Below are 26,337 nucleotides of genomic sequence, written 5' to 3'. Positions count from 1 at the left end.
GGAGAGGTCCCAGCTCTGCCCCTTCCCTCATTTGCATCTGTCTGATAGATGGGAAAGAGAACTAGGAAAAAAAAGAAGAGGAAGAACAATATTTTCATTTCAAACACAGGGATGAGGGAAATGGGAAGGAATCTGGTTTAGGACACCTTTGAGAGGAGCACAGAAAATCCCCACTGTGGCCCGAAATAGCAGAAAAAACAGACATTTGGCCAGATCACACTTAATTGAGTGGCTCTCTTTTCTCGAGTCCAGCAGGATGTGGACGGTGCTGGCTTTGTTCCCTTGGGATGACAGTGACCCCCCCCCCACCCCCACCCCGGGCCCCCTGTGCTGGCTGCTTAAACAGAGGCCCTGCTCTCCCAGGCAGGACAGGAGCCCGGGGAGCTCAGCCTGAGCATTGCAGAGGGCCAGAGATGGTGACGGGAGGGATGCCCAGCAGCGGGGACAGGTGGGTGAAAGCGGAGGTAGGAGAGACCTGGTTCCTCTAATAAGTGGATGCCTGGCTCTTTGGCTGCTGAGAGGAATCATGGAGAAAAGCCATCATTTAATGAGTACCTGCTATTGTGCTCAGCGCTGGGTGGTCCTCTCTAAGCCTTATTAACCAACTCCTATGGATCAAGGAACTGAAGCTCAGAGAGGTTAAGTGACCTGCGTGAGGTCACCCAGCGACCAAGTGCAGACCTGAGATTGGAAACCACAATCTGTTGGGCTCCAAAGCCAGGCCCTGCCTGTTCCTCATTCATCTCCTGGTGGTCACTCATCCATTCAGCAGATAATCTCTGTGAAATAATACTGTGACCTGGTGGGGTTTTTTTTTTTTTTTAGGCCTCGGAGTCAGAAGTGGGCTTGAATTCTGACTAGAGCAGTTTCAGTCTCTGTAGCTTTCTCAATCAGAGCCTGCTTTCATCTGTCAAGTGGGCACAACCACACCTTTGTCCTGGAGTTGCTTTTAAGGGTTAAACTGCATGGAAGGGGACAGGAAGGGGAAGAGAGAGGCCCAGGGAGGTTAGGACCTGCCCTAGGCCACCCAGTGTGACGGTGCAGTGAAAGAACCCTGGGTAGAAGGAACCAGGCGGGATTGTGGTATCTCTGTGCGGTATCAGTGTTGGGTTTCATTATTTGATTGGGGAGAGAGGGCAGCCCCTACTCTGCAGGTAGAGAAGGTGGTGTGGAATGCGGGTGTTTATTTTTCTGTGTCTGTGAAAGCCCTGTTTCAGCTCAGGCTGATAGGGTGTCCCAAGACACTGCAAGAGAGTGCCTGCCATGGAGACAGATCTGCCCAGGTGCTTGCCTAGCGTGGGCACTGAGAGGGTACCTCCCAAGCCAGGCTCCCAGTGCAGCCTGTAACCCTTCATCCTAGAGCCTGGTGAGCCTGGGTACCCTCAGAAAGAGCAAGGGTGGGTGATGGCCTTGAACCTGGGGTGTCCCTCCGCCTCCTCGAATTTGCCGTCCTGGCCCCATTCATCTCCTTATCTTCTGGCAGCCCCCGTGAGTTGCTGGGAGGGAAGTCAGGGGCAGCCTTCCTGATTGACAAAACAAGCCTTGCTCACAAAAAAAGGGAGATTGGCAGGACTGCTCTGGCTCCCCTCCCCCGTCCCAGTTTCTGGCTGCAGGCATCTCCTGCTTTGCCCAGGAGGCACCCCAAAATTCTGAGAGGTAGTGAGGGGGCTACAAAGCCATCAGACTGCTCTGGCTGGGTACCCCCAGAACCAAGAAGGTGGATTCTAGGGAGGATGACTGGCCCCTCCTTCCTTTCAGGAGTCTGGGAAGGCTTTCTGGAGAGGAAGCCAGGCCGGCAGGTAGCAGAGAAAGACATCGGATCCAGGGGGAGCAGCCGAGAAAGCAAACAAACAGGGCTTTGTGTGGTTGCAGATTGGCGGCTCAGAAGGGAAGCCGGCTGGTGGGAGGGGAAGGAGGGGGCGGGGGAGGGGACTGCAGGCCAGGCCAGTGCTCTGGGCAGAGATAGGCGGCTGGACCAGCCCAGGCTGGGCGGCCAGGGAGCAGGGAGTGCCACTGTGTGTGGACAGGCTTCTGGAGTCAGCCTGGCTGTGTCCCAGCCCTGCCACTTCACTCCTTAACAGATCTGGGCTTGTTTGCCCACCTACTGGGGCAGAGTCACTCACACAGGACTGGGGAGATAGTCATCCGGCCCGACTGGCCTGGCCCGTCGTGTGAACCCCCACCCTACAGGGATACAGGCCAAGAAAGGATCAGGGTCTGCCTGGCGGGCTGCCAGCTTGGCTGGGTCTCCTGAGAGGGCACTGAGGGGGCCTAGAGGGCAGCGGAGCAAAGGGTTCGTACTGTTCAGTAACAGATGCCTGGCATGTGGGTGGACAGAAGCTGGCATCTCGGGTCCTAGGCCCTGGAGCCCAGCATCCCCTGCGCTGATGGAGGGGCCATCTCGGGGGCAAATCCTAGACCCTAACAGGGCAGCCCGGGCTGGCCCGCCTGTCCAGGCGCGCGCAGCCCCACCTCGGGGAGGGCTTGGTAGGAGCCGGCAGGCCAGACACAGAGGCAGCTGCATTACCGCCTCGGGGGCCATTTCCTCTCCTCCCCGACCTCGGGAGGGCAAACGCCCGCGCTTCCTGGCTTCCCTTCGCTCCCAGCGGCGCCCTCAAAGCGGCCAGGCTGGGGCCTCGGCGCATCAGGCCGGACGAGCCCAGCCAGGGCCGCGACCGCGACTCCGGAGGCCAGGGCGCGGGGAGGGGCGGGGTGGCCGCTGCGTCGCCATGGCAGCGCCCATCCCGGCGTGCCCCGCGCAGTCGCGGGGTGGGGATTCGAGGCCCCGCCCCTGGCCTCGGCAGACCGCGACTTCCGGGAACCGGGGCTGTGGGCGTGGCTCGGGCCCCGCCCCTCACTGCCCCTGGTTTCCGGGAACCGGGGCGCGGGGCGGGGCTTCCGGACGGGCTGGCGTCCCCGGGTTCTCGTCCCGGTCCGGGTCGGTTGCCTTGCGTCCCGTACTCCCCTACGGGCCTGGCCCTGGCTCTGCCCTTCCTTCGCCAGCTGCCTGCCTTGCTTGATGCCCTTTCGGGCCTCGTGCCTTCGGTGTCCCGCCGGTCACTCCCGGGCCTTACCCCCGTCTTCCCCCGGGCACTCGGCTGACCTCTGCTCGCCCGCACATGGCCTGGGCAGGCCGCTGAAGGGTGCAGTCTTGGGCCTTGGAAAAAGTGTCCTGGGCGGGGGCAGCTGTCCTTGGCCTTTCGAGAACTCGCACTGGGAGGGTGAGAATGGACTTAAGTGGCCGCGGGAGGGACTTGATGTGGAAAAGAACTTATCAGGCCTGAGCATTTTGGTTTTTTAAAAATAAAATCAGGTTATAAAGGGCTTCCCTGATGGCTTAGACTGTAAAGAATTTGCCTGCAATGTGGGAGACCCGGATTCAATCCCTGGGTTGGGAAGATCCCCTGGAGAAGGAAATGGCAACCCATTCCAATATTTTTGCGTGGATAATTCCATGGACAGAGAAGCCTGGGGCGCTACAGTGCATGGGGGTCACCAAGAGTCGGAGAGGAATGAGCAACTAACACTTTCACCAGGTTATAACCACGTTGATTTTAGAAAAACCTAAAAGTGCCAGATGACAAGCAAAAACCTCTTATAATTCCACCCCCAGAACATAATCATTGTCAGCATTTTTTCTCTAGACATACAGTAAACAACACGATATATGTAATAAATATAGAATATGGAGTCATGCTGTATATTTGGTTTTGTAAGGCCCTTGTGTTTTAATAGCTTTCTCCCTTACTACAGAAAGAGTAGTGATTATAGACTTCTGGAAAGTAAGGCAAATGGAAAGCAGTTCACCCAAACTCCCAGGCCCCAAAGGCAGCCTCATTTCACTCTTCTCTGCCCTGTCCTGGGGTCTTTTGTTAAAGGGTGCCGCCTTCTTCCTCTGTGAGCCATGTGATGTCCTGCTTTTCTCCCTTCCTGTGTGAAGCCTGCTCCTTTTCCCTGAGTCTGTAAGTCTGGAGAGAACTGGAACTGGATCTCGGGAGCTTCAGAGAGGAGTCAGACTGGGTGGCTGCTTCCTAACTTGGTTGGATCTCTCTCCATCTTGGTTGGACCCCAGGAACCCTTGCCCTGGCTCCTCAATTGCAGTCTGGTCAGGGGCCACCGAGCCCAGCCAGTGCCACCCAGCCTGTGCAGAGCTGTTGAAGACTTGTTGCCCCTGAGGAGACCAGGCTCCAGCAGCAAGGCCACACCGAGGTCCCAGACCTCAGTCACATCCGGGTCCCCCTTGCCCAGCCAGGTGCAGACTTAGCCTGTAGTTGGCCCTGTGGCCCCCTTCTGCTCCCTCTCTATGTCCTAGGAGCAGGTTTCTGCTGCCCTGGGCTGCTTGGCCTCCCCTTATAGGCCTGTAGGCCTGGCACCAGGTGCAGCCTCCCTCAGCTCAGCTGCCTCTTAAACTCCAAGCTGCCCTGGCCCTACCCATCTCCGCTGCCAGGCCTTCTTTCTTCATTCCTAAGCAGTTCAGTTCTGACACATCCCAGCCCTGCGTGAAACAGACCTTGGAAAATCAGAGCTGCCAAGGATGGACCGGCATTTAAAAGGCATTTAAGACTTGAGGGGAAGGCGGAAGAGGGGAGAGAGTGCAGGGCCCTGTCCCTGGGCAGCAGCTGGATTTAGTGGATGGAAAATCACAGAACGCACCCTTCCCTGGGAAGAGCACCCTGGGAAGAGAGGGGCAGGTGGGGTACCAGGTATCATGCCCCACTGGCCACCACCCACAGTCACCACCACATGTTCCCAAAGTGAAAAGATGTGTGAGGGCTGTTGGGAGCCTGCAGCCGGCAGCCTTGTAAATTGTGTTCTCTTAGCAGGTTTATTCGTTTATGAAATATTGAAGCCCCATTTCGCTTTACCTGCAGCAGGGAGGCAGCCAGGTTGGGGCTGAGATTAATGCTCTGAACATGACTTATTTATCTGGAGCCGCTCTTCTGGGCTGGGTGCTGCCTGCCATATGGAATGTAACCAGGCGCCAGGATGAGTGTGTGTTTGTGTTCCTGGGCGTGGGGGGCTGTGTGTCTGTCCATCTTTGAGGGGGTTCCATACTGGAGGGTGATGATTCTCGCATGCTTACTGTGTCCAGGTGTGTATATGAGTCTGTGTGCTAAGAGTGTGCCTGTGTGTACAGTGCGGTGCCTGTGTGTGTGGGGGTAGGGGTTGGAGAATGAGTTGAGGGGTTTTGCGAGCAAGTTTGTGTGCTCATATCTGTGGTTGTGTCCTCAACATGGGATTAGGGTTGGGGGGCAGATGTTCCTCTGTGTGTGTGTGTCTGCATTTGTGGTGGGGCCCCAGGTGTGCCGAGTGTGTGTCTGTTGTGTGTGAGCCCGTTTCAGTGCGCACGTGGCATGGTGCAGGACTTTTGTGTCAAAGGCAGAGTCGGTGGCACCGACTGGGTTGTGGGCTGTCTGCTGCCCCAGCCGTGGCCTGGGAGGAATTGATGCCTGATGCACTTGTGTTCTGTGACCCTTGTGTGGCGGGGCCTCAGGCTCCGGGAAGGACTGGCGTTGGGGACTGAAGAGACACTGGCAGCCCCTGGCACTCTTCCAGCAGAACTGAGCCTTCCTTGCCCTGTGACTCAGAGACCAGAAGGAACCCTGGGGTCAGGGTGGTCCAGGCCCACATCTCGTGGATGGGGACAGCCAAGGTCCAAGAGCACACAGCCTGTGATAGCCACGGTAGCCCTGATGCTGGGCGCGGCTCTGGCTGCAGTGCTCTGCTCAGGGCACCCCCCGACAGCCCCGTCACCTCATCTTCCTCTTCCGTGTCCTGGGGGTGGATTCCCAGCCATCCTCCTGTAGCACAGGGCAGGCAGGACTTGGTTGGCGGATACCAACTTGGTCGGCAAGTTGAGTCCTGCTCAGAGGCAGGCAGCAAGGACAGCCAGGGATGTTGGGGGCACTCGGCTTGGGGCCCGAGTCCCAGGAGGGAGTCCCAGCTCTGGGGGTGGCACGGCGCCGGGGCATCACCTCTGTCCTTTCCCGGCAGCAGCCCCTCACCCAGATGCGGCCCAGACATGGCCCATGGCATTTGGTTTTCCTCAGCCCGTGACAGCCCTCAGCTTCCCCCACCTCGGCAGCTAATGTGTCTGTCACTACTTTCCTAATGAGGATGCCCAGGGCCCCCCTGGGAGCCATACCTTTGCAGGCCAGCCGGCAGCTGCGGGGGTGGGCTGGCCTCGGGGTCAGGCTGGGGAAGGGGGTGAGCCCCTCTCTTGCTTGCAGCCCCCAGCCACGGGGGCCTCGAGGTCCGTCCAGGCCCTGAGACTGCTGTGTGGAGGTGGGAGGTCCTGGGGGGCTTGGGGAGGCAGGAGCCCACCCCAGCACACATTTTTTTCCTTTGGCCCTGCGACTGTTTGTAATCACAGAGCTTCGTTTGGCCTATAGATGTGTTTGCAGGCCTACTGTGCGTGCGACCAGAATCCTCCGAGATCTGGGTGTTTCTGCGCCCCACCCTCGTGGAGCTGCCAAAAGCAGGAAAGACAGTAATCATATCAGCTGTTTGCGTCATTATGTGGCCTGTACAGGAATGGGAACACGCGTTCATCAGGAGCCAAGGCAGACCCGGAGCAGTCTTGCAGAGTTCCTCAAACTAACGGAGGGCAGGGGTCCTGTGTGAGGGGGGCTGCTCGCCTCACCTGAGAGGCTCAGCCAGGACTTGAGGGAGTCAGGAGACCCACACTTGTGCTGTGGGCCCCAGGCCACTGCCCACCTCCTGTGGGCTCCAACACCTCTGGAACTCAGAAAGCAGGTCTCTTCTCTCCCAGTGCTCTTTGCCCTCCCCACCAGGGCCCTCAGGATATCTCAGCAGCAGCCTTGACTTTGGAATGCCAGAGGCACTGCCCCAGGGGGCCCAGGAGGCCCACCATTCCTTTCTTTACTCTCACAGAGGCCACTGGGAGGGGTGGGGGGCGGGTACTGCAGGAGACTGGGAAGAGGTGAAGCCAGAGCATCAGGTCCCTCCCCGGCGGAGGGCGGCATCAGTTCACTTGTTCCCCTGCCTGCGACTGTGTTCTGGACACCTCTGATTGCCAGGCTTCCTGCTGTGCATTAGACCAGGTGCCACGATGCGTGTCATCCTGCCACATCTGGCCCCCAGGCCCAGTATGAAGGCTCACCAGTGTTTAGGGGGGAAAAAACCAAATGAGTTGCCAGGGAGCAATCCTGGGAGATTTCACCCCAATTCCGGTTTACAGCTCACCTGGACCATTGCCATCTGCCTCCCTCAAGGCCACACCTGGTGGTGTGGCCCCCAGCCCAAGGCCCAGGCCTCCTCCTGGCCACAGTCTGCACATCTCCCTGGCGGCCCAGCCGTCTCACCCATGGTGATGTGGCTTCCTGCTTGTGAGCCAGCCTCAGGAGCCAGAGCACCTGGTGAATCAAGTCCTGTCTAGGCCTCGGTTTTCTCCTCTGTTAAATGGGGGTCACAGGGACTTCCCTGGTATCCAGTGGCTATAACTCCGTGCTTTCAGTACAGGGGGCCCAGGTTCAATCCCCGGTCAGGGAACTAGATCCCACATGTTGCAACTGAAGATCCTGTGTACCTCACCTAAGACCTGGTACAGCCACATAAATAAATAAATATATATTTTAAACGGGGACCACAACAGGAAGTACCCACTAGAGTATCTAGGAAGTATCCTAGAGTCACAGGAGGAATTAAGTGAGAGAATTTTTAAGTGCTTAGAGCTGGCTTCAGTGTCAGCTGCTGCTCTGGTGTTGAATCAATAGGTGCCTGCTGGCTGAAGCCTGGGTTTGTCTCCACTGCCCAGGACCGTGTGTGTCACACGCACCTCCAGGCCCATTTACCCAGCTGTTTCTTTGGGAGAGAGACACCTGTTGGACCTTGTGCCTTGCAGTCCAAAGACCTAATCTCAGGACCTGGACTGGAGCCCCTGTGAATGAGGCTCCTTTGGGTGGGGTCCCCCCCTCCAGGCTGACTTGGCTTGGGTCCCGACAGCCCCGGGGGCCCACGGCCCTCAGAGCGTCCTCTCGTTCGTCTGCTAATGAGCTGCGTGGATGCTTCATGGCCTTGAGCACGGGTTTAATTGCACTTACCAACTGCCAACCCTTCGGCCTTCATTACCCGGAAAGGGCATCGGGTGGGGGGAGGCTGGATGGACTGAGGTAGGGCTGGCCTGGAGGTTAGAATAATTGGTTTGCCGCCCGGCCGTCTCCGGCTTGGTGTTCAGGGCCCTGCTGCCTGTGATCCAGCCTCACCCTCTAGCACCCACAGTAACAATGTGCCAGGCCCTCGGGGTCAGACTCCACGTCCCCTCTCCAAGGCCCACCACCTCCCTCTCGGCCTCACCTTCCTTGTCTTTCAGAGGCCAGTCTGCTGCCTGAACAAAGGCTCTCTCCGTCATCCCTGAGGTCCAGCCCTGCCCCTCTGAGGCGAGGCTCTGTGTCCGAGGCAGTGCATTCTGGTCCCCGTGCTGGGGGTGGGGCAGCCCAGGCTGCCTGTTCTAACTGCCCTGCCCCCGCATGCCCCTCAGCAGGCACAAGGGTCGGGGGCTGTGGGGCTGCCCTGTGCCCTCTGCCCGGGCTGGGGGCCCTGAGGCCATAGGGAGCAATGGGGACCTTTGGGAGCATTGAGGCTCAAGATGCTCCCTGTGGGACCGGCTCTGCTCCTCCCCAGTCCCCTGTGAACTGCTGGGGGGATCCCAGGCCAGGGCAGCCCATGGCCCCTTCTCTTGCTGGGTCGTTCCCTCCCACCCTGTCCTCTTTCTTGTGGAAGGGGAGAAGGGAAGGGGGCACAGGAGGACCAGTCAGTGATTTCCTCAAGATGCCCTTCTTCACACTGCCCTCTCCCCTTCCCCTGGGACCCCAGCCCCCTTCCCTCTGGTCTGCACCCCCTTGTCTCCCGAGTGGCTTTTGCTCCGTGCCACCTTGGAAGCGGACTCCTACTTTGGCTCTGTCAGATTCCTTGGGGCTCTGCCTGCCGAAGACCCCTGCTGGATCCCTGTGCTCGAGTGAGAGAAGGAATAATTCGGAGGAAGCAGGGAGCGTCTCTCAGCCCAGCCTGGGAAGGTCAGGAGATGGCGTGAGCTCCTCAGAGTGGCTGGTACTGCCTTCCAGGCAGCAGGGAGTTGGAGCAAAGGCCTGGGAGGCGGAGGGGAGGGACAACTGCATGAACTCACAGACGGATAGAAGTGGGGGCAGAGGTCCATTGGCCAGCCCACACTCTGCAGTGGCTCCTTGCCTCCTGGAGGCCGGATTCGTCCCTCTGAACTCTGACCCGAGAGTGAAAAAGCTGGTTTAAAACTCAGCATTCAAAAAACTAAGATCACGGCATCCGGTCCCATCACTTCATGGCAAATAGATGGGGAAACAATGGAAACAGTGACAGACTTTATTTTCTTGGGCTTCAAAATCACTGCAGATGATGACTATAGCCATGAAATTAAAAGGACGCTTGCTCCTTGGAAGAAAAGCTATGACCAACCTAGACAGCTTATTAAAAAGCAGAGACATTACTTTGCCGACAAAGGTCTGTCTAGTTAAAACTATGGTTTTTTCAGTAGTCATGTATGGATGTGAGAGTTAGACCATAAAGAAAGCTAAGCACTGAAGAATTGATGCTTTTGAACTGTCGTGTTGGAGATGACTCTTGAGAGTCCCTTGGACTGCAAGGAGATCCAACCAGTCCATCCTAAAGAAAATTAGTCCTGAATATTCATTGGAAGGACTAATGCTGAAGCTGCAGTTCCAACACTTTGGCCACATGATGTGAAAAATGGACGAATCCGGAAAAGTCCGGAATCTTGGAAAAGACCCTGATGCTGAGAAAGATTGAAGGCGGGAGGAGAAAGGGACAACAGAGGATGAGATGGTTGAATAGCATCACCGACTTGATGGACATGAGTTTGAGCAGACTCTGGGAGTTGGTGAGGGACAGGGAGTCCTCGTGTGCTACAGTCCGTGGGGTTGCAAAGAGTCGAACACAACTGAGTGACTGAACTGAAGTGAACCGAATCCTGACCATCTCGTCTCAGGACACAGCCTGGCCTCAGCCTGCTTCCCCTCCAACAGCACAGCCCTTGGTGTGTACTGTGGGCGGCCGTGTGCGGGCAGGTGGTGGTGGGGGGTCGGCAGGGACCTGGTGGGGCTCAGTGGCAATTGGGCCTGCTGGGCGGGCCTCTGCTGGTTGCCTGGGGTCCCGGCAGCCCGTCCTGTCTGACCCAGACGTCCTTGCAGACAGGATGGAGGTGAGCGGGCAGACTGCCAGGGGTGTCAGGTGGTAGCCCAGCTGGAAGGACAGTCCCCTCCAGTTAATGAGGTGGTGGGAAGCTGGGGGGCCGTCTCCAGGCTCTGCTCTGGCCCGTCTGGGGGAGTGAGGCTCACGTGGTTGAGCACCTGCTGTGTGCCAGGCTTTGTGGGAAGCCCTTGGTGCCACCCACAACGGGGACCCTGCCCCGTCTCACAGTGCAGATGGAGGCGCCAAGGCTTGCAGTATGATGCAGCGGCTGGAGTCACTCACGTGGGGGTGGGTCGTGCCCCTTCAAGCCTGTGCATGTTCCCATGGGCCTGGGGAGGGGGCCGTGCCCTTTGCAGTTCTCTCTCAAGGTGGATGCACATAGCAGATGCTGCATGGATGCTGAGGCCCGGGACGGGGCGAGTGTGAGCTTTCCAGGCAGTGAAAGGTTCTGCCTCCCACCTCTCTCCCGCCCCCCACCCCAGCAACTGAGGGGTGGGGGCGTTTAGTGGGTCAGGGTACTCGGAAACTCCAGGCTTGAGGAGGACAGCTGCCCTCGGAGGCTGGCCTGAGGGGCACTGCTTGCGGGGCTGTAAAGGGGGGGGCTCTTTCTGCTCCTGGGCACAGAGACTTTGGGAGGGAGCAGGTGAGAGGAGCACCTTCTCCTGGCAGCCAGAGTGGGAGTCTGCACCCGTAAGCTTCCTGGCGTGGGGCCCTAAGGCCCAGGAAGAGGATGAATTGTGATCTGAGGCTCAGGTTGGTGGGGGGAGGGGGCAAAACCAGTATAGTCATAACCGTAAGAGCCCAGAGTTGGTGTCAGTTATCACTCACACCCCATTTACAGATGAGGACACAAAGGCTCGGGGTGGGGGTGGGGCTCAGGTCAGAGTGAGGTGGGGTCTGGCTCCAGGTGGATCTGCTCTCGACCCCACCGCCCCCTTTTCTTCTCTTCTTCACTGCTCTGCACAGACCCCCCCTGCAGTGTGGCTTCTCCAAAGGCCCCCCAACCTTGTTTTCAGACGTCCTGGAAGGTGGCACCACTCTCCATCCTTTTCTGGCCTCCCTGATGGGACTGTCTTTGGGAGCAGGTGCCAGCCGCTCAGCCCAGCTCCTCAGAGTGTGGCCCAGGCGGTCAGAGCCACAGGCTCACCGGTCCGGAACTGGGGACGCTCCCTCAGTGGACCTGCTGGCAGGAAGGTGGAGTGTATGTCACCACCGTCACTTCTGGGGGTCCCTGGCTGAGGCTGTGGGTGCTGAGGCATTGCGACAGTCAGGCTGTGGTGGACAGGGACTTGTGGCCTCATCGGCCATGTGGAGCCCCACAGGGTGACCTTGGCCCGCCCGCCTCTCTCTCACAGTCTCCGTTCCTCCTGAGATTTGGGGCCCGCGTCAGGGGTATCTGGGGCTGGGACGCGGCAGGGTGAGGAGGCTCTTTGTGCTGGGGATGGTCATCGAGGCAGGGCAGGCCTTGCCCCTGACCGGCCTCAGCAGAGGAAGCTGAGGCCTGTGCCCGGCGGAGGGGCCTCAGTGGGGTCTGTGAGCACCCAGAATCACTGAAGTGAGTTCTCACCTCAGGGTCTGCATGTGATCCATGCAGGGACCTCAGGGGCCAAGCCATGTGATCTCAGAGGTTCACTTCACTCTCTGGGCTTTGGTCATCTCGTCTCATCTGGAAAAGGGGCTGTTCACCACGCCCACTTCAGAATAGCACCGTGGGCATTAAGGGAACTTGCACTTCAGGCCTCAGCCCAGCATCCAGGGCACAGGAGGTCCTGCGTGAGTGGTCTTTGTTGTTCGTGTTGACAGTGGTGTCATCAGAGGTGTCATTCCAGCTTTTGGCTCAAAATCCTGGTTTCCCATCCTCCTGAGTCCACAGTACAATGAGCTTGCAGCTGGACGTCTTGTGCTTGGGCTGGGGGTTACGTGACCAGTTTTGACTTGTGTGTCCTGTGGCCAGGTGTGTCGCTGCCAGGGCCACCTACCAGGCCTCTTTCTTGGTCCAGAGGGGACGCCTTGGGGAGCAAGAGCCTCCCTGCCGCCCCGCCGGACTTGCAGTGTGAACAAGAAATAAACCTTTGTTGTTTTGGGCCCTTGAGGTCTGGGGGCTTTGTTACCACAGCATAGCCTAGCCCACCCGGACTGCTGCATGGTGGGCGTTGTCAGCATCGTGTTCAGGTCTGATCCCCACCAGGTCCGCGCGGGAGACCGGGAGGTGTGGAGGAGATCTGGCAGAGAGAAGAACATTGTCGCTGACCTGTTCCTGGAGTCTGTCCACTCACAGCCTCATCTGTTCACCTTCTCGCTAGTCATTTCAGTCATTCATTCATTCAGCAGTGTCCCTTGAGCACCTGTCCACCGGCTCAAGGGAGCCCACAGGACGCTGGGGAGCTGGAGACCGTTGTGTGGGGCGACGGTGAGGGGTGGGTGGAGTGGGGACCCTGAAAGGGTGGTGGGCACCAGACTCTCAGAGTCAGGCAGAGGGTTCTGCCCCAGAAAAGTCTGAGAGGCGGCAAAAGAACTGGGCAGGTTGGGTGTGGCCAGCAGGGCTGGAGCCAGGTCACGGCCAGGCTGGAGGAGACTTTGGCCTTTGGCTGAAGGACGAGATTGAATCATGGGTGAAACAGGAGACCAGCTCTTGGAGAGGGAGACCCGGTAGGAGGCTGAATGGAGGACCCGGGGGGCAGGGGCCAGACGGGGTCTGAAGAAGAAGGGCAGGCAGAGCTGGGGGGTGGCCACTGGGTCCTGGGGATGCAGAGGGTGGGCGGGGACGCCCTGCACAGGGACAGGGAAGGTTGGGGGACCAGCGTGGTCAGTGCCTGAGCGACGTCCGGGGTGACGTCCAGGATGCAGGTTCGTCAGTGGACTGAAGGGAAGGGCGACCACCCTTCCAGGCCCAGATCTGACCACTGGTTTGGGGACGGGCCTGGGCTGGGAGGGGCAGCACGTGTCTTCCCTGGGCCATCTCGGGAGAAAACCAATTGGTCCTCCAGCAGGGGGAGCGTTATAAAGGTTTGGAGCGCAGGCTTTCCTCTCCCAGAGAGCAGGTGTTCTACCTGTTCCCATGTATTTCCTAGGGCTTCCCTTGTGGCTCAGCTGGTAAAGAATCTGCCAGCAATGTGGGAGACGTGGGTTCGATCCCTGGGTTGGGAAGATACCCTGGAAGAGGGAAAGGCAACCTACTCCAGTATTCTTGCCTAGAGAATCCTCATGGACAGAGGAGTCTGGCGGGCCACAGTCCATGGTGTGGCAAAGAGTCGGACATGACTGAGTGACTGAGCATAGCAGAGCACATGTGTTTCCTGAGCCCTGCCCTAGGCCAGGTGCCACTCTGGGTGCACGCTGGGAAACAGAGCGAGGGTCCTGCCCTGCTGGAATGTCTGTTCTAGGGGGAGGATATCAGAAGGTGATAGATGCAGTGAGGAAAAAGCAGTGCAGGGAAGGGGCTCAGGATTGGGGAGATGTTTGCAGCTTTAAATTCAGGTGTCAGGAAAGGTCTCACTGAGCAGGTCACTCGAGGGAGGTCGGTGGGCCTGGGGAGACGTCTGGGGGAACGGCCAAGCAAAGGCCCTGAGGCAGGAACGTGTTTCATGTGTCGCACAAACAAAGGGGCCAGTGTGACGGGGTGGAGTGTGGGGGCGGGGGGTCTGGACTTGGGAGTGACCTCCAGGCCCTGGCTGTACTTTGCCTTTCACCCCAAGAGCTGCCCCGGGCTCACAGGCTCCCTGGGGACTGGAAGGGTCAGCGGAGCCCAGAGAGCAAGAAAAGGTTCCTGAAGCCCTCAGGCCCTGCGGCCACCCCATCCCCCAGCAGGGACCCTGCCCTCCCAGTCCTCACCCCCCCCCCCACCTTGCCCCCCTCCAGCTTCCCTTTACCCTCTTCTCTGTTCCCTTTGACCCCAGGGCCACTCAGCCTATGGGTCTGCATCCTCTCCAAGCGTGCCTGACCCAGGGGAGGCAGCAGGGGTGGGGCTGGCCTCTCTGGGAGGAGACCCCTTGATGAATGTGAGTACTCACAGCCCAGATTGCAGGGCTGGGCTCCTTCGTCTTCCTGACTGCCCCTCCGGCTGCTCTCCCTCCCCAGTGAGGCTGCAGATCAGGTGGAACCGAGATCTCAGTGCTCCTGGGTGGGTCTGTGGAGGAGGGGGCGGTCATGGTCTCCCACGTCCTGCACACCTGCTGTGACGTCCCCAGCAAATCATTGTTTATCACGCTTGAGACTCAGAGAGGTTCTGTGTCCCCGCGTCCCTGTCTTTCATGGGTGGCTGTCTCTACCACACTCCCTTTTAGGGACCAGGGATTCCAGACATAGTGAGGGACACAGGGTGATGGCCCAGAGCCTGGAAACCGGGCCCCTGCCCCGGGCCGGGTGCCAGCCCACTCACCCGAGCCTGTGCTGTCTCAAATCCTTCGGCCCTAGCAGAAGCGCCCACAGTGTCCTGACCTTGCAACTGTGGGGGGTGGGGGTGAGCCCTGGGCCCCTGCCCCCAGCTCTAGGCATGGGGGGAGCACTCCGAGATGGGCTGGGCTGGGCTGCCCCTTTTATGGGAGGGGAGACAGGTCCAGGGAGAAGGGGCTCGCAGCAGGGGTGGGGCTGCAACCTGGGGTTTCCCCTGTGCTCTGGCCTCCACCTGAGGACAGTCCCGTCCCAGCCTGGGTGAAGCAGAGCTGGGAGCACCCCTGCCCCTCGCAGTTCCTCTGGTTCAGCTGATCCCACTCCCTCAGGAATGCCCCTTCTCCACCCCAGCCGCTGCAGCCCCCGCTTCCTCCTCCTGCGGGCCTCTTGGCCTCCGGCTCCAGTTACCCCTGTTCCACCACACCTGTAAGCTGACCCTCTGCCACATGGCTGCCCCCCATCCCAGCCTGGAGCAGCAGCCGAGCACTCCGGCTGCCCCCCAGTCTCCATCCTGTGCAGCCCTGGGTGTGCACCCGCTCTCCCTGCCCTTGCAGACCCTGACTTCCCCACTCTGGATCAGGCTGCAGCCTGCAGACCTGACTGAGGACCAGCTGGACTTTGGGAAGGCAGGTCCCTGCTCTGGCTCCTTGAACCCTCATATCGGGTCCAGAGTGGCGTGTCCGTGGGGTGCCCGGGCACACAGCCTGCAGCTTTGCTCTGAGTCTCAGGGGTCCCCGGGTACCCGCCCTGGGCCTGGGGCATATGTGTGCCTGCAGCTCCTGGGGAGCGGATCTGCTTATCCTGGAGCCAGAGGGTGGGAGCCTGAAGAGGCAGTTTCAAGACTCGTTGTTTCAGGAGAAAGCCCTGCAGCCCACACTCCCCTGGATGCCAGCTGCCCCCTGCCACTGGTCAAGCTCACGGGCACTCACACCCTTCCCACACCCTGCAGGGCCTTGTGTACAGACATGCAGCTGGCCTTGGCCACACAATCACGTGCACATTTGCTGGGCTCTGTGGCCCCTAGAGCCCAGTCAGGCCTGGTGGCCGCAGTGAAAATACCTCAAGCAAGCTGGTCACTGAGGAGCAGCCCCTGGCTCCTGCGGGTGCTGCTCTGCCCACAAACACGTGTGCACACATATGTACTGCCAGAGGCTTGCTCCCTGCCGCTGCTGTGGCGATTCTTCCTCTTGGCTTTGGCCGTGTCTCATAACCCCCTCCCCAGAGCTGGGCTCTGCCGGGAGACCCCCTCATGCCTGGCCCATGGGGAAGACCTGCCCAGCACTCTCAGTGCAGGAGATGGGCCTTTTGCTGGAGGCCCTGCTGGCCCCAAGTCGGGCGCGACAGGCCTAGGCCCTGTGACTGGCACAGGCTGCTCCACCCTCACCTTGGCACCTGCCCAGCAGCACCTGTGCCTACCGAGGACTTGCCCCCCCTCACCTCAGAGGTGGGGAGACAGACAAGGAAGTGGGGAGAGGCTGCTTCAGGGAGCTGGGCACACCTCCCCCACACCCCGCCTCCTTTGAGACTGCCCCCTGGGAAGCCTGTGCATTCTTAGATAGGACCTTCAGGGCCGTTTTCTCCAACCGCCCAGAGAACGCAAGTGTCTTGCCAAAGGTCACACAGCAAATCCATGGCACAGCTGACCAGACTTACACTAGAGCTCTGGGGGCCCCATGTGTGCATGGTAGGGGTGTAGAGGGGCAACAGGCGGGAGGGAGGAGGTGGGGCTGGGTTCCCAACGAGCCTCCCCTCCCCTCTTCTCCCCTCCCCTCCCCTTTGCTGCTCTCCCTTCTCTCCCTCGCACGGTTTGTTTGGAGAATGACTCACAGGAATGCAGCAAAATCCTGATGGATGAGGAGGCAGGGCTGCAGTACCGGAAACCTCTCCAGGATAGGGAGGCGGACTGAGCTGGGGGGCCAGGGAGGCTGGCAGTCAGGGGGCCCTGCGTGCAGGTGGGGAGACCAAAGCCCTGGGAGAGCTCCAGGCGCTGGCCACCATGGAGTCTGCTGTCATGCATGTGAACACGCACATGTGTGCACACGGACACACTGGCAGACGCATGCACAGGCACACGCATACACTGGCACACATACACACCAGCACACGCACACACACACACTGGCACACACATGCACACACACACGCACGCCCGCACACACACACATGTGGGCCCAACTGCAGCAGCCCCTCTGGGCTCCAGTCCTCCCACCTCTTCTCTAGATCTGACCCCCCACCCACCAGGCACCAACCCTGAGTTTTCCATTGCTGTGCTTCCCACAGGTGCACAGGAGGTTGACAAGTGTGAGTGCTGAGCGTGACCCCAGCTGGACCCTTCTCGCCCACAGGTCATAGCAGAACCCTCGGGGCAGGAAGCTTGCCTCCTAAGGGGCCCTACTGTGTTGGGCGTGGCTGAGGCCAGGTGGACAGGGTGCCCCCAGCTCTGTCAGAGGGGGTGTGTGGTGGACCTGAGCAGGTAGGTCAGGTGGACCCTTTAGCAGGGCTTGCAAGAGCAGGCACAGGGCACAGCAGCCACCAACGTGGCGGGGGCTCTGGGGGCCTGGGAAGGGACCGGGCTGCATGTCTGGAGGCCCTGTGGCCCAGGCGACCAGATCCAAGGTGTCAGGAGAACCCCTGTCAGGGTTAGGAGGGGCACTGCATGGTCTGTACTGGGCGTGCCCACCAGCAGAGACACTGCCAGTTCATCCAGGTGCCCTGTGGGCGTGTGGGCTTAGCATGTGCCTGTTTTACTGGAGACAGCCCAAATATTCACTGACCTCTGACTCCATGCTAGGTGCAAGCTGCCATTTTAGTGGAGAAGGTGGGACAGAAGGAATGTCAAGCGATGTGTCCTGGTCAAGGAGAGGAGGCAGGCAGAGCTACGGGGAGAGGTGGGGAAAGCAGAGACCAGGAGACACAGGTTCTAGGTGGGACCTGGTTAACAGAGGCCAGTGTGGCTGAGGCAGAGGAAGCCGGATTGCACAGGACTGGGAGCCACTGATCGTTCTGAGCGGGGGTGGGACGGGATCAACTTGAGTCTCAGTGGATCCCTTTGCTGATGGAGGGCTGGAGGGGGCAGAGTGGGCACTGGGAGGCTGGAGGAGGGGACGCCCTGGCCCCTAGAAACAGAGAGCAAATAAGTGGTTGTCGGGAGCTGTGGTGCTGGGGAGAAGGAGGAGACTGCTGCGGTGGGGGGGCTGCTTTCCTTCTGATGAAAATGTTCTGGAAATGGTGGTGATGGTTGCAGGACTGTGTGCAGACACCAAAAACTGTTTTGACAGGGTGAATTTTACAGTATGTGGATTCTACCTCAAGTTTTAAAACTTTAGAACCTGTCAGGACTTCTAAGCAAAACTGACTTAGTGATAATCGTCCCAGGGCGAGGGGAACCCTGGATTTTTTTCCTTTTTACTTGCATATACCTCACAACTTCTAAATTAAAACTAGGAATTTCCCTCTGAAAACTAAGTGCTCTGTGATGGGGTTACGGAATCGATGGAGGGCTGCTGGGTGCCTTTCTCCGGCCCATTGGGCGCCGTCTGTAGTTCTGCGGGCTTTCACATGGCTGCTCTGGGCTTCTGGAATTCCATGCCTGCTCACGTGGCCTTGGTCGAGTCACAGGACTGGAGATGCCCGAGGCCCTCCCCTGGCTTGCGTGGTGTCCCCACCCGGAGACCCACTTCTGCTTGCACGCCGTCAGCCCACAGGCGGCTCCCCACCTCCAGAGGCGGCCCGTTCGTTCCTGGGCAGCTCTGCCTGTGAACAGACTCTTCCTTATATGGAGGGGACGCTGTCCTCCTGTTGCTTCTCCTCCCCCTCAGCTCCCTCTCTGAGCCCCCGTTTCTGGGTCTGTGGCACAGGGGCCCCCAGTCCCTCTCTGCCCCCACTGGAATGCCAGGGGCCATGAGGTTCTGGGGTGAAGCGGGGCTGAGGGGCCTCTGCCCCAGCAGGTAGCTGAGTAGGGTGTGCAAATGCAGCGTTTGACTGTTGCTGTGAAAGTGGACTTTGATCTTCATCTCAGAGACTGAAAACCCAGCTCTCTCCCTTGACCAGAAGGGGTAACCATCCCCAGAGATCAAGCAGGCAGATCCCTCGGCGACTTCCACACACTCATTTCTGTTAGCTGGCACAGCCAGGCCCTGCTGCTCTCCCTTTTGAGAGGTGAAAAAACAGGCTGAGAAACACAAGGGGAAGCAGCCAGTGGTCTCTTGCCACATGTCCTGGGGGTGCTTGGGACCATGTTGGAGGCTGAGCAGCACTCAGCCTCCAGTGTGGCTGCTTCGACCCTCTGGGCTCCGTCAGTCTGTGGGAGGGGCTGGTCCTTGCGTCTGCTGCAGCTGCTGCGGAGTTGGGGCGGTTGTCCGGGCCGCAGACTATGAGCTTTGTGCTCAGTTTAGGGAGAGAGGTATTAGCAGCCTGCTGTCCAGCCCATGTCCCCCCGCCCCCATCTCACCACTGCCACCTGCGAGCAGGAGCATCACCCCTCTTTCTCAGCTGTGGAAACCAGGCTCAGAGAGGGTGTGGGGCTGCCCAGGGACACACAGCCAGCACGCTGCAGAGCCGGACTTGCTCCCGGGGGCCAGCAGGGGCGGTGCTGTTCCTGGTTCAGGGTATGTGGGAGGGTGCGACCTCAACTCCTAGTAAGGACATGCCAGCGCTGGCCTGGTCTAGGTGGACACGGACAGGAGGGCTCGAGAGGGAGAGCAAAGGTCCCAGAAGCCCTGAGCTGAGCTAGGAAGGGGCTGGAGGGGTCACGTGAGCCACCAGAGGTAGAGACACCTGTGCGCGTGGGGGAGGGGACGGGTGAGTCAGGCGGGTGTGGGAGTGTGTGCACGTGTTGCCAGCACAGAGAGGAGGCTCTGCGTATCCTTGCTGTGTGCCCCTTGCACGTGTGTACCTGCTCTCCTGGCCTGCATACAGTGCATGTGTGTGTCTGATTAGGGGAGTGTGTGTGTATGGAGGTCTTGATGGCCAGGATCTACTGTGTGATGTGAGCAGTTTCTCTCCTTGAAGTGGGGGGTCTAAGGGAGGTTGCGACGCTTGGCCTCTTACTGGGCTCCCACCCCAGCAGGCAGAGGAAGCCACTGGGGCCCAGGGAGGGCCCGTGAGAAAGTGGGGGCTGTCTGGGGAACCCCCGGGCCTAGGCAGGAGGGCTGTGTGTCCCAGCGAGAGGGGCGGGGGGCAGGGACAGTCTGTGTACACACATCTGTGTTGGTACCCGTGTGTGTCTTTGCATGTCCGCTGGACTGTGTTGGGGCTGTGCCCCAGGCCTGGTTATGTGTGTGTGTCCAGCCTGCATTCACTGGCCCGGGCAGGTCTGAGGCCTTAGTGAGGGGTCACTTGAGTTGATGGTGCTTCTTATCTGGGGGGTGAGTGGCCCTAAAGTGGGCCTTTGCCCTTCATCCTATATAGTCCCTGGAGGAACGTGTCCACGGGATGGTCACTATGGTTTGCCTCTGCTAGCATCAGGGTTCAGGCTGGGGTGGGGTCAGAGGTCAGTCTGTGGCTTGAGACTGTGGCTGGAGTCAGAAGTCCATCCATGGTCAGTCTGTGGCTGGGGTTGGGTGGGGGTGCTGGCACTGTAACGGGGGTCAGGGGTCAGTCTGCACTGGTGCAGAGGACCGGTGAGGCCCCAGCCACACCGCTGCCCCTGCCTCTTGCTGAGCCCCGCTGGGCACCAGGCAGGCATGAGGCTGCAAGGAGCTGCTCCCAGGACCAAGTCGGGACACCAGGCAGGCCAGAAGCACTGGGGGCAGGTGACCATGGTCATAGTCAGGAGCCAAGAGTGCCGTCTCCAGAGAATGCAGAGTGGGAGAGGGGCCTGGAGACCCCTGCCTGCCCTCTCCTCCAGCCTCCCTTCTCCCCGTCCCCACTGTCCTCCACTCTGCTCCTGTCTCTCACCCTCACTCCTTTCCCCACCCTCTGGACTTCATCCATGCTTCCCAAATGTCTGTCTGTCTTCCCTCTTTCCTTTTCATTCTCCCACTGAGCCCTGTTCTCAACCACCAGCCTCTGTCCTCAGAAGGCAGGGCCATGCGGTCTCCAAGCTCAGCGAGATGGTCCAGCATCTCAGGCGCTCTGGACGCTGAGAGAGGATGGTGGTGGAGGGGTGCTTCAGGTGTGCTGGCCGGGAACCCCCAGCAGAGGGAGGCTAGGGGTCTACCAGTAGGGGTATGTGTGTGAGAGAGAGGTCAGAGGCCTCCTGGTTGGGTCCCATGCCCAAGGAACAGTGTCCAAAGCAGGTGGGTCTGCCCTGTCTGAGTTGGAAGCTATACAACCTCATCTGGTGGGCTCTAGTCTAGGAAGGAAGGATGGACAAACAGAGAGATGGCAGCGGAAGCCCAGCCAGCAGAGATCAAAGGTTGTACAGAATGAAGTGAAAGTTAAAGTCACTCAGTCATGTCTGACTCTTTGTGACCCCATGGGCTATATAGTCCTGGAATTCTCCAGGCCAGAATACTGGAGTGGGTAGCCTTTCCCTTATCCGGGGGATCTTCCCAACCCAGGATCGAACCCAGGTCTCCCACATTGCGGGTGGATTTTTTATCAGCTGAGCCACAAGGGAAGCCCAAGAATACTGAAGTGGGTAGCCTATCCCTTTTCCAGTGGATCTTCCTGACCCAGGAATGAAACCAGGGTCATCCTGCATTGCAGGCGGATTCTTTACCAGCTGAGCTATGAGGGAAGCCCTTATAGATCAAAGGCAGGGGAGAAAAAACTGGCTTTTGGCCTCACATTCAGCAAACAAGGTGAGCAGACCCCACCCCAGCCAGCCCCTAGGGCTGTGGGCCTGCCCACAGATGCATGAAAGGGGGAAACTGAGGCTCAGTGTGGACGCCACTTGGCAGATCAGGCAGGCTTCCAGCACACCCACTAAAAGTGAAGCTGGCTAAGCTGACAGATGGGCAGGAGGGTCACTGACAGTCACAGGGGTAGGAGAATGGTCCGCCCATGGGAGAGCCCACTCCACGTGCCCACCTGGCTGCCCACAACAGCTAATGCTACCAGCCCGTCCTCCAAAATAAACCCAGAACTGGATGTGCTGTCGGCTCTCTGAGCCCCCACCCTGTGAGGCCTGCTCCAGAGATATTTCATCTGTCGCCTCATGAGACCTGGGGGCCTCACAGATATGCACAAGCGCCTGTGGGTGGCTCCTGTCACTCTGTGTCCCCGTCTCCTCCCACGTGCCCCTTGGCTCCTGCACTCCAACCTTGGCGGCTCCATGAGGGTTCTCGCCCTGCCTCAGCCTCTGGGCCTCCACCTGTGCTATCCCCTCTGTCTGGGCAGCTCTGCCCCCAGGTAGCTGCCTGCCTCCTGCCTTCGTCTTTCAGGTCTGTTCTCACCTGTTTCAAGTGCCAGTTCCTGGGCATCGACTGGAAAACAGCTCCCCCACCCCCATATTTCCAGCCCATGCTCATGCTTAGTCGCTCAGTTGTGTCTGACTCTGTGACCCCATGGACTGTAGCCCACCAGACTCCTCTGTCCTCCTCTGTCCATGGGATTCTCCAGGCAGGAATACTGGAGTGGGTTGTCATGCCCTCCTCCAGGGGATCTTCCCGACCCAGGGATCAAACCTGAATCTCTTGTCTCCTGCACTGGCAGGCAGGTTCTTTACCACTGCGTGACCTGGGAAGCTCTCCTTTATTTATTTGTCGCAGCACACCTCACCTAAGTGTCATGGATGACACTGTGTCCCGACAAGGAAGAAGGGGACCTCCATCTTGCTCCTTGCTCTGACTCCTCACACGTAGAACGGTCCCTGGAACATAGGAGGTGCTCTGTAAATACTGCCCAAGTGGATGGGTGCCAGGGGCCACTCAGCCATCTGGCCTTCAGAGACCCGACTGTGAAATGGGAAGGGTGGCTGAGCTGAGGACAAGATGGAAACTTGAAATTGCTGGTGCACCTCTGACCCGAGGCCTGCGCACCTGCAGACCAGGTGTCCGGTGCTGCGTCCTTCCCTCCGCGAGCCACAGCCCTCCAAGCCCAGTAGGCCTGGGGGTCACCGCACCAGGGCTGAGCTTGAACGAGACGTCTGGCTCTTGGTAGCACCTGCCGGGCCTGATGGCTGGAGTCTGTGTCCCTCTTCTCTGCCTCTTGTGCCCACCAGGAGGGTGGGCCCTGGCTAACCCCTTCCCTAGTGGCCTGTCAGTGAGCCCAGCATCTGCCAGCCCCCCGACTGCATGGTCTGCCTGGGCACCCCACTCCTCGGCCCCTATTTATTATTTCACTCTGAACAGCACCTGGACACAGGGTCTGCAGGAAGGTGGCTCTTCAGACAGTGCTGGGCAAGTGAATGGGCACCGTCCTGGCCCAGGCTCTCAGGCTGTGACCACATCTCCCCCCAGGAAACAGCTTCCCCCCATCGAGACTGTGAATGTTCACCCTGGCCCATGGGACTCTCCCTCTCCCTGCCAAACCTGGAGCAGGACTTACATGGTGGGGCATGGACTCAGACCCCTGGCTGGAGCAGGGAGCCAACCAGCCCGGCAGCCTTCCCTCAGCATGAACGAACAGAAGACCTGCCATGTGGTGGGCCCGGCCCACCATCCTGCAAATCCCGCTGGTAGGGGCTGATGGAACAAGCAAGGGGTCCAGGGCTGTGCACACCTCAGTCTGAATCTTGGTACTGTTGCTTCATTCATTGCTTTGCTAAGAGCATCCTGAATGCCTGCTATGGGCCTGGCACTGAGCCAGGGTCTGGAAATTTACAGTCAGGTGGGGATCAGTTGTCCTGCTGTGTGTTCTTGACAAGCCCTCTGATGGCTCTGAGCCTGGCTTCAATCAGAGATGGGCAGAGCCCTGCTGTGACAGCACTGGTGGAAGGGCCTTGGCCAGGTGGGGGCGTCTATCCTCTGCCTGGGAAAGGGCTCCGTTCTCCTTTGGGATAAGCGGCAGCTCCGCCATCTCCTTTCTCCCAACCCCTTGGACACGTGCTCGGAATCCAGAATACACCAAGGGCCCTCCAGTGACCTTGGATGAGTCATACCACCTGTCCTTGCCCCACTGTTCTTCATCCCCTCCCATTGTTCTCCAGAGGGGCCCTGGGTTCAGAGAAGAGGAAGTGTCTGGATCAGGCTCAGTCGTTCAGTCACCAGATACTTATTGAATCTGTGCCAGGCACCATCCCAGGGACGGAGGAGGCGCCAGTGAGCAGACAAACAAAAGCGCCTACAAAATACATACATTACATGTGGTACATTAGAAGGTGGGGAAGAGCATTCCAGGCACAGGGATCAGCAAGTGCAAAGGCCCCGAGGTGAGAATGAGACAGTGGTGAAGGGGGCAGGGGAGTGAGAGTGTGCATGTCCCTAGGGAAAGGGGGCATCCACCACCACCCTTTTCCCCACCTGCCAGCTGGCCTGTTGGGGGGCTGCCTGGAGGAGGTGGGTGAGTCAGGATGTGACAGAGACAGGCTGAGGGTCAGGCAGCGCTGAGGTTGAGTCAGGGGTCCCAGGAGGAACTGGGACTTTTTTTTTAATGGTGCACGCAGTGGCCTCAGGACTGAGTAACCCTGGTTCCCAGGCCAGATAATTGAAGACAGAGACTAAGCATCTGCATATTAGAGGTGGGTGGGGCTAGAGCCCGGAGAGGAGGGGGTGCTCAGGGTGCTCAGGGTTTGCTGCATCCTCACCTGGTGAGCCTGGAGTCAGCAGAGGGTCTGTCTCTGGGAGTGGTCTGCTCTTGGCACCAGGCAGCCACCCTCGGGACTGGGCAGTCTGGAAGCTGTTCCTGGCCAATGCTTCCCACGCCTGACTGCTAGATGCTGATTCCCAGGCAGAAGGAACAGTGTGGAGGGGCTCTGGCCATTTGGATGGATGAGGTCTGGGCTAGAGACCAGGAACTTGTTTTCTTCGTTCTCAGTTGACAACCTACAAATGGCAGGTTTGGGGTGACTGTTCTGGCCACCGGGGTCCTAATGACCTCTGGACCACTAGGACCCGCACAGCCCTCTGCCCAGGACCTGGAGGCACAGCAGTCCTTCATAAAACCCCTTCTCGATGCACCCCCGTCACCTCCACCCCCACTTCGTTGCTCCCCTCCACTGCCTGCCCAGCCCAGAGGCTGAGGAGGCGCTCCAGCAGTGGTGTGATATGGTATTGGCCCCTGCCCTCCAGAGAGTCACCAGGTCTCTGCGAAGGCCCGGCAGGGAGGGGAGAAGCCCTGATATACAAAGCCCTTAGTGGAGGGACGGTTAGTAGGTAGGGACTGGGTCTGGCCATCACTGAAGAGCAAAGACCGAGTGACAGAGGTCGTGGGGTGCGCTCCTCCCCCCTGCCAGACAGACAGGGGCCCGGGGGGACGCGAGGTGGGGGCCAAGGAGAGTGGCACGGACAGGCTGGCAGGCAGGGAAAGTGGAGAGAGCCAGCGCTGACGCGTCAGTGTGATCCCTGGCGCGATAATCGGGTGGACGGACGACAGGCTGGACACGTGTTTGGGTAGAAGGTGGGTGGATGGAGAGAGAACGGATGAATGAATGAATGGCTGCGTGGGCGGTGAGCAGCCCGGCGAGGGGCGGGCAGCCAGGCGCTCAATCACAGCCCCGGGGCGCCGCGCCCGCCGGCTACGCGCAACCCTCCCCCTCCCCCGCCCCGCTCGCCCCACACCTCGGCCCCGCCCGGGGCGCGTAATTCCGTGTCCCTGGGGCTCTGGGGCCGCTACGGCGGCGGCCCGGGACTGGGGCCAGGAGGGCCCGCCCCTCGGCCGCGGGGGAACCGGAGGTACGGTCCCGCCTCGAGGCCCCGGCCCCGCGCTTCTTTGTCTCGGCCTGGTCCTCCACCGTCTCCGGACCGCCACCCGCCTCGGCGGGCAGTCCTCGCCGCGCGCTTCTGGGCTGCTCGCGGATCTCCAAGCCTCGGCCCCCGCTGCCCCCAGTCCGTAGGTGTCTTCCCGGCCCGGTCGAGTCCTCCAAACCCGGTGCCTCTAGGACCGCGGGGCCGGCCAGTGCCAGGATCTCTAAACTGCGTCTCTGGAGCGGGGGTCGGAGGGGGGGCGGGATGCGGGTCCCCGGGTCTCCGCCTTCTCTCCTCCGCCACCACTCGCCGCGCTGTGCTGGGACCCCTGAGCGGCCTGTTCGTGCCTCTGCGGCGGTGCGGTCCCTGGCGCCACGCGGACCCCCTCCTCCAGCCAGGCCTCGGTCCCGCACACAGAACACTGCCCCGCTAGTCCCACACAAGACCGCGTGCGGGCGCACCCCAACCCCTCGCTGGTCCCCCGCCCCTACAACCGCAGCTTCACGCAAACAAGCCCTCACGGAGACACGACACCCCTCAGACACACTCGGGCCCACGCAGACACAATCCCACACGCGCACAACCTCACGCAGACACGGCCCACACAGGCGCAGTCCCGCAGCCCTTGATAAACAATCGCACACAAACAACCCCACGCAGGCACCGCATCGCTTAGTCCCCCCGAGACCCAGAAGCACATTCACAAGCTCGCAGCAGGCCCCCACGCCCCGTGACATTCACACGGGGGGCAGACCAGAAATACACAGCCACACTGATAAACACACGGACCCGAGCTTGCAGCCAGGAGCTCACCCACGGGCTCGTAAGTCACTGGGAAAATATTAAAGCGTCCCCTCCCTCCCCTTCCTTCTCTGACGCGCGCGCGCGCTCGCGCGCACGAAGACACTTACCACCCCCCCAGCCCCCGACCGCCCCGGGTCCCTAAGCGCCTCGGAGCTTCCTAACCAGTGACCCTGAGCCCGGCGGTGAGAGCCGCCGGAGCGTCTCCCCGGCG

At 59.8% G+C, this 26,337-nt stretch overlaps 2 protein-coding genes and 1 long non-coding RNA gene across 4 annotated transcripts in view; 1 reads left to right on the top strand and 2 right to left on the bottom strand.

Annotated features, from left to right (window-relative positions):
- The window catches only part of RAI1 (retinoic acid induced 1), a 103,379-nt gene that overhangs the window by 8,055 nt on the left and 68,987 nt on the right, over positions 1 to 26,337 (top strand). The gene's annotated exons all lie outside the window — the stretch shown is intronic.
- On the bottom strand, positions 9,342 to 16,349 carry LOC133232179 (uncharacterized). The gene is made up of 2 exons (XR_009731332.1): positions 14,214 to 16,349; positions 9,342 to 12,425 (listed from the first exon to the last, which is right to left on the bottom strand). It is a non-coding gene; the product is annotated as an uncharacterized LOC133232179 (long non-coding RNA).
- On the bottom strand, positions 16,988 to 26,130 carry LOC133232175 (collagen alpha chain-like). Its single transcript, XM_061391255.1, has 2 exons — positions 24,224 to 26,130; positions 16,988 to 23,760 (listed from the first exon to the last, which is right to left on the bottom strand). The coding sequence occupies exon 1, from the start codon at positions 26,057 to 26,059 to the stop codon at positions 25,154 to 25,156; it is 906 nt and encodes a 301-aa protein (XP_061247239.1). The 5' UTR covers positions 26,060 to 26,130; the 3' UTR covers positions 16,988 to 23,760; positions 24,224 to 25,153.

The sequence above is a fragment of the Bos javanicus genome, chromosome 19 (genome assembly GCF_032452875.1).
Source record: "Bos javanicus breed banteng chromosome 19, ARS-OSU_banteng_1.0, whole genome shotgun sequence".
Lineage (NCBI taxonomy): Eukaryota > Metazoa > Chordata > Mammalia > Artiodactyla > Bovidae > Bos > Bos javanicus.
Note: the sequence above shows the minus strand (reverse complement) of the source record. Positions and strands in the feature narration are given on the sequence as shown.